Source organism: Poecilia reticulata, linkage group LG2 (assembly GCF_000633615.1).
Source record: "Poecilia reticulata strain Guanapo linkage group LG2, Guppy_female_1.0+MT, whole genome shotgun sequence".
Lineage (NCBI taxonomy): Eukaryota > Metazoa > Chordata > Actinopteri > Cyprinodontiformes > Poeciliidae > Poecilia > Poecilia reticulata.
The window spans coordinates 30,816,150-30,825,518 of NC_024332.1; the positions used below are offsets into that span (position 1 = coordinate 30,816,150).

The window sequence follows — 9,369 nt, forward strand, 5'->3', positions numbered from 1 at the left end:
ATATATCTTGCATCTTGCGCAGAGAAACATCATGTCACTGGCTTCTTTTGCTAATAATAGTAGTTAGCACCAAAACAAACAGCAAGCCTCACTGTTTTCCAAATTGCTTACATCTTTTGGAATGAATAAACAGCTAAAGCTAGATAAAACTGTCTACTGTGGTATCTGGCATTTTAAATTATTTATCCCTTTAAAAGTGGTCAGGCATCACTCTACCCTCAGAGGAAGCAGTGAGGGATAAAAGTACTTCCTGTTGTTGGCTAAAAGCCATTTGTATCAAAGAGCAATGGGCGATAGTGTTGGAGATTAGTGGTTTAAAGCAAGGCAAGGCCGTTTTTTTTGGAGAACGTAATTAAGTAAAATGCACAATCTGCACCAACAACGGATATAGTTACGATAAGTAAATTGGGGGAAATAAATATTAAAAGGTAGAACTATATAATGTGCTTCAGATGCGTTTCCTTGTGTCCGGATGCAGATCACATTTGCCATAAGCTTATTTTTATTTGAGGGTTTTGTAGTTGGTTTGTTAATTAAAACTTATTGCACTGCATACATATGGGTTTTACAGTGTAGCGTAAAGTAATTTTAACTAGTTGGTCGTCTTAATGTTGCTGTGCTGATTATGTAAAAATCACAATGGGGCTTTTATATAATCAGGGCTTCAGTGCTGAAAATGAGCAAAAGCTATAAAAGTTCTGTGCAGCACATCAGCTGCATTCTGTGCATTATTAAAGTCTATTCTGTCCTATTTCATTTTAAATAACTTCAACAAGTGCAAAAGTATTTCAGGAAAGCGATCCGATGTCATAAATTTATACAAATCTGAGGTCCACACTACCACTGTCTGCAGGTGGATTTCCTTTGTTTACAGTTTACCTCTTTTATGGTGTACTTTTTTCTTTACTTATCAAAGATGTGATCTGCCACATTTGCTCCATCTAGAGATCTTGTGCAAAATAAAAGCAATGTTTTTCTTCATCAATAATATTTGCCTGCTTTAAATGATTTCTTAAACCTACTTGTGGCCTCGATGAACCTGGGGTAAGCATCGTAGGAGATTACAGGAACAGGCAAATCCCTGAGGTACAGCTTCAGCGCGCTCGTGATGATATTGATGTCTTCATAGGCGTTCACTGAGATGTCTGTCTTCTCGCCATCTGCAGAGATACGTGGCAGGATAAGGGAGACAAGAATGGGAAAATGAGAGTGCTTGTACTGAAAATGGCTCACATCAGCACTTTCACATCACTGTGTGAACTGAGGAGTAAAGACACACTGCTTTATGGTGTTGGGGGGGAAAAAAAAAATCAATTTCCGCTCTCTCTCTTATTTTTTTCCCGGAGTATCAGCTATCATGCCTTTGGCCTGTTTAATTCTGACTTTGGCTCATTTATGCATGCTTTCCAGAGGAGAGCGTGGCCTACTTGTGCTGGCAGACTGAACATCACAGCGCTGTGAGCTGGAATGACACTCTGTCATGGATGATCTCCTGCATGCGGATCTGGCTCAGGATTCAGTCCGCTGCTGTGGGGTTTTTCTTACAGTTAAAATTCATACAGCACTCGGCCACGACAGGTTTATTCTCACTAAGTTGACTACTGAATCCCAATATGGCCACGTTTAAGACAGTGTGACCCCTCGGTAGGAAACTCCCTATCTGTCCACACAGCGAAATTCAACAGGAGTCTGAGATGTCAGGATCTGCACTCCCAGATGGACTCTAATCCTGTCAATTTTTCATTAATCTGAAGAGATCTGACTGTCTTGTCGACATATGCAAACAGGCTTCAAGTGTCATCCTTGACTTGAAGACAATCTATAAAACAAAGAAGACAAACCTTTATCAAATCCCGACTTGACTTCTTCCACCGAATCGCTGAATCCGGATATTCTGTAGAGGCCCTCTGACTTCAGTCCTTAAAGAAAAAACATGCAAACTTTCAAATATCAAGCAAGCTCTTAGCAGAGATTTAGACCATTTTCACCTGCATTTAGCAACAAATAATTTTGGAATACATCTGAAATATTCAGGGGAAGTTAAAGTCAAAACATCCTCAGTATCATGCAGTAAAGGAAACATGGGTCTGTGGAAACAGTTTTCTGCATCACTGGGCAAAATAATAAAGCCATTAATCAAACTTAGGTGCAGACAGACATTAGAGGGGAGACAATGAGAGTTCTCTGAATGATTTAACTGAAATGCAATCAGCTAAGACAGCAGGAAACAGAGTAATGTTTTCCTCATTACACATTTACAATTACCAGCAATCTCATCACTCCACTCAGCCTCCGCTTGCAAACAAAAACATTAAATTAGTCTGTAATTGAATCCGACTTTAAGCACTACAACCAAAAGGGTACACATTGAAGGTGAGCTGAAAGAAAACTGTTTTAAAAGAAAACCGTTTTAAAAATACAAGAAACAAAAGTCTGAAAGCCACTCAAAGACTTGTATCTGTTAAGAAATTAGCAAAAAAAGGAGAGTTGGTATTCAAGTATAATGATCAATTTTAACAAGTTAAACATGAAATTGTTTTTATTGTCTTGGAATAATACTTGATGGAAGCAGAGAGTCTCATTAAATGAAATAATTAATTTTCCAATTTAGGTTTTTTTGTAATGACAGCAAAGTTTCAAATAACTTTTAAGGTTTCTATTTATTTCACCTTTTACTGCCGCATATTTTTTTACCCGTTTATACTGCCTTCCAAAGATATTCATATCATTTGAACTTTTTTTTTCACATTTTGCCTTGTTGTTCAGGTTCAAAGGATTTTGTTGTGATTTTATGAAACACAAAAAAATGTGCTCACTCTTGCAGCAGAAGGAAATGAAGCATTATTGAATTAAAAAAAAAAAAGAAATCTGACAAGTTTGATGGGCATTTGTAGCCACCATTACTCTGACAACACCAAATAAAATCTAGTCCAACCTTTAGAGTCTATAATTATTTAATCTCAGTACAAAAACACCAAACATTATCAGTTGTCAGAAATGCACTTTAACCTGATGTTGAAAGAAAGTCATAGCATGTTTAAAATTGTCCACAGCCCATGTAGAGGACACGCCAAACACATGGACGAAGGTCTTCTGGTTAAATAAGACCAGAAGACCTAATGGGTTTTTCTCTATTCAGAAACCCCTTTTTAATTGTTTTGTTCCAGTAGCATTATTTGTAAAGACACTGCAAAACAAACATGCTGAGCCACAATTGTTGTATTTTAATTGAAAATGTCACATCATTTTAGCCATTTAATTGATTAGTTTTATGATTAAGTCAACACTCTGTGTTGGTCCATCACACAAAATCCCAATAATGACTTATGGATGTAACGTGACAAACTGTGAGAAACGTCAAGGCAAAAAGTCATTCTCGTTTTCGCTTGTGTATAAAATGCATAAAAACTAACCTCTGGACTCGATTTCCCGTATGCACATGTCCACCACCATGGGTCGGGCTGTGTTGTAGGCCTTCACCAGGGTCGTGAGGTCGCAGCTGTAAACCTTACGGATGTGTCTCAGGTCGGGCTTGCAGTCGTTGGGCACCTGAGCCGAGCACTCTTTGTGAACATTCATACCACAGTCTATAAAAAAAGAAGAGGAGTCGAGTTATTAATGAGCAGTTGCTTTGACATGACGATCTTGCTTGCTTGAATGCACTTGGCAACAAATAGAATCCAAATCTCACTGGATGATTTGTGACTGTTCATTTTTTCATATTAGCTTCTAAAATGTCACAGCACCTCTGGAGAATTTGTTTCATCTCCTCACAGCATTGGAGTAACCTTGAGTACCGAATACATCCATTCCCGTCCAGATGGCCTTAGATGAATTCAGATGAACCAATTAAAGAAAGATGAGCTAAAAAAAAAAACAAAAAAAAACAAGACGGGAATATGCCGTGCAATGTTCTGGTTGCCCAAAAATATCTACAAGACATAATACGCTCTTTGACTGGTGTTTGAGGGGAATATCAGGAAAAGCAGAGCATATTGTGTCTTCCTCTCAGTCGCAGCGTACGAGGCCTTGAGGCGCAGCTTCTATCATTGTGTTGAGAACAGAGCATCAGCAGGGAGAGAGAGACAGGCTGCAGCTCTGCTCTTTAACAGGGACACATGTAGGGAGTTGGAGGCTCAGTGAAAACGCTGGTGCCCAGAGGAAGGCCAGTCAGCGCAGGGCTCTATTCTTTTCCAAATCTAAGCTTGCGCTCATTGTCAGTGGAAGCAGAGATCGAGGCGCTGCGGGCTACAGAAGACCTACTTTCCCAGATTAAAATGGGCCACTTCTTTAGCTCCTTAGATCTTGGATGAGCTTGTGTCTTCAAGTTGTAAAGGGGGGGGTGTATGTTTCACAAATGCAGTCAGCCGTTTTAAACAAAAAGCTATTAAGAAATATACATTCGAGAACCAGGAGAGAAATGTTGCATTTTCTGTGTTGTAAAAGAAAAAAGCTGTGAAAGCTTCGGAAGCTTTTAGCATTTGAGGATATTTTGATTAATATGGATCCCCAGAGAAATTCGCACCGCCTGCTTTTATATGCATTGATGCAGAAATGTAATTACCCTAAGAGATGATTCTCTTAAAGACATGAGACAGGTCGTATAACAGGGATGTGCATGTCATCGGCTGCAAGCCTGCTGAGCCACCCTTGTCCGTGTGAGGACGGTGGTGGTCCGGGGTCTCTGGTGGGGGAGGCTGATCCCAAGGGAGTCCAGACTCTGACTCTTGCTATTCTCCCATTTGAGAGAGGGGTTGTTCATTTTCTTATCGGCACATTATCACCCCAGTCTAGAAAATGTACTGGACGCCTTTTTGTCTAGAAAGATTTTTGAGGCTGGTCTCGTTTTTATATATATATATTATTTCAAGTGTTTAGGTTAAATAGGGCTTGACCCAGCTCTATGATTGAAAGGGGCTGAATTTTAATGTGTGTGTGTGAGAGAGTGGGGAAAAAAAAGCTCCTTTCCACACAGTCCCAACTCTGCACCTCATTAAAGAGATATGCCAGCTTTGTTTTCCTTCACAGGCATGATGGGATGAGGCTGGGTGGGTCGGTGGGTGGGAGGGTTTTACTCTGATGAGGAAATGTGCCACAACAAGCACAAGCGGAGCCTCGCTCTCTGGCACTGGGCCAAAAACAGTTCACACATACAAAAAAGAAAACAGGGGGTCTGGAAGAACAGTGAGGGTTTTATTTTTTTATTTTTTTGGTATGCAAATGTGAGAATCATGGGAGACATTGCTGCCCCAGATTCAGCAAGCTGGGGTTGAGTCTAAAGGAATGATGTGTCTGTTTGTAAGTGGCTGATGAAGATTAGCTCCCACCATATGAGGCTTTATATAGATTGTTGTCAGCGCTCAGCATCAAGTTGTTAATAATTAATATCAGATCTCTTTGCAGACTTATGTGACACACTTTGTTGCATCAATAAAACATCAAAGACGCACACCAGACTGGGTTGTAGTGCTGAGACAGAAATCTCACCTGGAGTATTTGACATGTTGGAGATGAAACGCACTCAAGGAACTTTACTCGCAGGTAAAGGACTGAGCGAATTCAGAAAGACAGAGAGTGACTGCACAAAGTGGGTGAGTATGCAAAACGAGTTGATCAGAACTTTGTGGATATTTTCTGATTCACCTTTTTTTCCTTGACTTGCTCGTATGGATTGCAGCTTTCAAGAAGGGCTCTTTAAAGATTCTTTTTGTAGCTATATAGGGCATAATTTTACATTTGGAGCAACCACCTTTCACAGTAAATTGTTTTTGAAGCAAGATCAAATGATTTAATAGTTTATCATATTTATTCCTCAGCAACAACTTCCACACCAAAGGCGGTTGTCAGCATGACCTGGTAGTGTTCAGTATGGTGCCTCCACTGACTGAACAAATATGGGATTTTTGAATTTCCAACTGACTGTTCACGGATCCGTGCCTCTCTAGTGAATGCTCTTCAAATGTGCTCAGCCTGGGTAGCATAATCCATCAGCGGAGATGATGAGGAGAGCTGTAAAATGCATCGACTCCATTTGACTTATATTTTGTATCTTCAGCCCCAGAAAGCTGTGAGTTTTTATCCCAGAAAGTAAATTTTCCACATGACTGATCCCCATACCACTTAGTGCAAACAAAAGTAGGTCGAAAATAAGGTTTTAGATCCCGTTGCATATATGTTGCATCACAGCTTTGTTGTACAATCAATAATCCCCAAACAAGAGTTGACAGTTTTGGATTAAAATTCAATAATCCAGCTCCAGATGCATCGTAAACCAAGTAACCTATATAGAGTAATGCTCATTTTGAACAACACCAGTGTAACAAAGAAATGCGGTAAAGAGGCATAGCAGTTTATATAATGTTGCTTTATTGTGATGAATTGAACATACCTGCACATTTGACCCCCTGAGCCATCAGCCCCCACATAAATCTGGCACAGTGTTCGCACCAGTGAGGCCCCCGGAAGGTGTGGACCTGCAGCAGGAAGGAGGACAGTTAGACGAGTCCAGTCATTTAATCTATCTTATTTACACAAAAAACATTTGACCTCTTTCCCCTCCTTCCACTTCTTCTCATCCCTGATGAGATGAGAGGGATGACCCACCACATGGCAAACCACCCAGAGTGACAATCTACGAAGGAGTGAATTTGGGGGGAAAATTTATATCTATCATTTGGGTTCAAATGGGTTTTCAGTTGCTTTTGTGATTTCAAGTCATTGGGGACGGGAAATTGTAAGAGAATGAGGCAATTTAAATAGCATGTTAATGATGCTAAATTCATATATTTAAGAGCTATTTTATTGTTTTTTTTAAGGAATTTGGATTAAATGTGATCATTTGTAGTTAAAAAAAATGTAAATACAGCCAACCTAAACTGGATTATTCAAAAATAAAATACATTTTTTGAAACATACTTTATTTAACCGTTTTTCTTTTACTTGACTAAAATAGAGCTTTTTATGTATTTTTTTTTTTCGGTGAAATCAGGATCACCTTTTATTGTCACCATCACAAAAATCACAAGTTGGCCACTTAATAATGATAATGCTAAAAAAAAAATGTTTTTGCATACCCGGCATTTCCCAGGGCAGCATTTAGTAAAAGTATTTCAGTTTAAACTAATCATCATTGCAACAACGAGTATGAAGGGCATATTGTAATTGTCTTAAAGAAGAAGGTGAAGGTGTTTGTGGAGAAGTGATGGGCAGTCTTGCATCTTTGTGGGATGTTCACACAGTGGCCTTATAATAAGTTGCTGGGAGACATTTCAGTGGAAACAGTGGGGCAAAGATTGCTCCCACACTCCAGCGGGTAACAACAGTCCAGCCAATCAGAGAGGCCCCTGAACCAAACAAGAAAAAAAAAAAAAAAACAGTGCTCTGCCAGTTTTCTGGCAGCAAGTTAATAAAAGACACAAACGGAAATGTGTTTTTGTATTTGTCAGAGGCTGTGAGAAAAAAAAAAAACCTTTCATTAACACATAATAATTTAATGCTTTTATACAGATTTGTTGTCTCTATGCTTCTTGCAATCTTGTGCTTCTTGTGTTTGCTCATTATTACAACTGCATTAACAACAATGTGTTTCTTCCATTGTTAATACTATGTTTCTCCTTTTCCGTGTTTGTTTATTTATTTTCTTTTTGCCATTGTCTGTTTCTGTGCTATTGCTTCCTTTTTCTAGCTGATGCAAAGGACTTTGTGTTTCCCTCGATGTGCATGAAAACCACTACACAAACAGAGATTTAATTGATGAATTAGAGATGCATTGTACCAGATTTAACTGCAGACTAATGTGTAAACACCCTATAAAATGCAAGCAGAAATCATAATCACAAAGAATGAATTAAGATAAGAACTTCAAGCAGTGATTTTTGTTTTAAATGTAATTGTTGATAAAGAAAACATGAAATCAAAATGACTTTACTTTATGTTTCTAACAGGAAAACATTGTTTTTTTCTGTAAATCCAAAACATTTTTGAGTTTAATGAACTGTCAAGATGCCTAATTAGGTTTTTTGCACAATTTTATATTTTGTCCATTATGGCAGCAAAACACCATCATTACTGTGCATAATTACAAACTTCACACATGCAAAAGGATAAAATGGAGCAATCAGCAAACTGAAAGGGCAAAGCAGCAGGAAGAGACCAGCACAAAAAAAACATTGTCAAATTCTGCTGCTGCTCTCTGTCCCAATAAAAACAAAACTGAAGGCAAACAGGGATGCTGTCCTCCACTGTTTCACCCTCATCCAGCATCATAATCTCCCCATCTGGTGCTCTATCTGACAGCAGCGCTCTACAGCCCGACCAACAGATTTTCTTTTGATAAAATCTCTCTGGACAGACCAAAACAGCTCTGTTTTTTGCCCCCCCACCCCCAAAGCCCTCCTCATCCCCCACAAGCAGCAGCCCTCTGGCAACACATGATGACATGAAGACAGTTTTGCAGAGGCATCTTACCTTAAAGTTGTGGACTTTTTCAGACCTGGGCGACTGGACAACCTCCTTCAGCGAGGCTCTGCGAACCAGTGAGGTGAGCTGCGAGTATGCTAACAGTTTAAGTGGTTGCCAAAAAGTGGCTGAAGGTTTCTGTGGCCCCATCCTCATTCCCAGAGCTGCCGCCAGAATGTCCTCCTGATTGGCCTCTCGCTTGGCCTTTTGCACCAGGGGCTTGTCTTTCTTTTGTACGTCGTAGGACTCTCGAGATGGCATTCTGAAGCTTCAGTCCCCAAAAGGGAAAAAAGATAAAAGAAGTGTAAAAAAAAAAAGTCCCAAAAAATGAGGATAGTCTCCTTGATTTTTTTTTTCTTTTTAAAAGAAGTGACTGTCAAACAATATGACTTGCATTTTCCCAGTTAAATAAGCGCATCTCCAACATAAATGTCCTTTTAGAGTATGACGAAAAAGTATGCAGAACACCTATAAATAAGAAGAAAAAAAACCCTGTAGTCTTTGAATCTTCACACAGTCAAGACAGCAGATCAAGTGCAGCCTCTGTGATTGGAGTGCCAGGTTTTATGCAAAAGGGGTGCAGCCTTGGATGCTCATGTGCTTCCCTAGGAACGTAAATGCAGATGAGATGAGTGGCTGAGCTAATCCTCTCCTCCCTGCGCAGAGCTGATATTCTCCCCTGGAACAGAGACAGCACTCTGTTGTGTGTGGATGCTGACAGGGGCGGGCTGAAAGCGAGAGAGGGGGAGGAGGATGGAGGTGGACCCTCTAGTAGTGGCAGAAGATTAAATGGATCCCACCAGCCAATCGCAGCTTGGCTACACCAGCTTTGTAGTAGCCGCTACTCCGTCTCCCCCACGCCACCCCACGCACGCCATTCGAGCAGGATGACATGAAATGAGAGTGGGACGA

At 40.0% G+C, this 9,369-nt stretch overlaps 1 protein-coding gene across 1 annotated transcript in view; it reads right to left on the reverse strand.

Annotated features, from left to right (window-relative positions):
* chn1 (chimerin 1) overlaps positions 1-9,119 on the reverse strand; it is a 10,629-nt gene extending 1,510 nt beyond the window's left edge. Inside the window, exons 1-5 of the mRNA XM_008399011.2 lie at positions 8,467-9,119; positions 6,389-6,473; positions 3,414-3,587; positions 1,842-1,919; positions 1,023-1,160 (exon numbers count right to left, since the gene is read on the reverse strand). Coding sequence (XP_008397233.1) covers positions 1,023-1,160; positions 1,842-1,919; positions 3,414-3,587; positions 6,389-6,473; positions 8,467-8,718 — 727 coding nt within the window. The 5' untranslated portion in view covers positions 8,719-9,119. The remainder of the gene's footprint in view (positions 1-1,022; positions 1,161-1,841; positions 1,920-3,413; positions 3,588-6,388; positions 6,474-8,466) is intronic.
* Between the last annotated feature and the right edge of the window lie 250 nt (positions 9,120-9,369).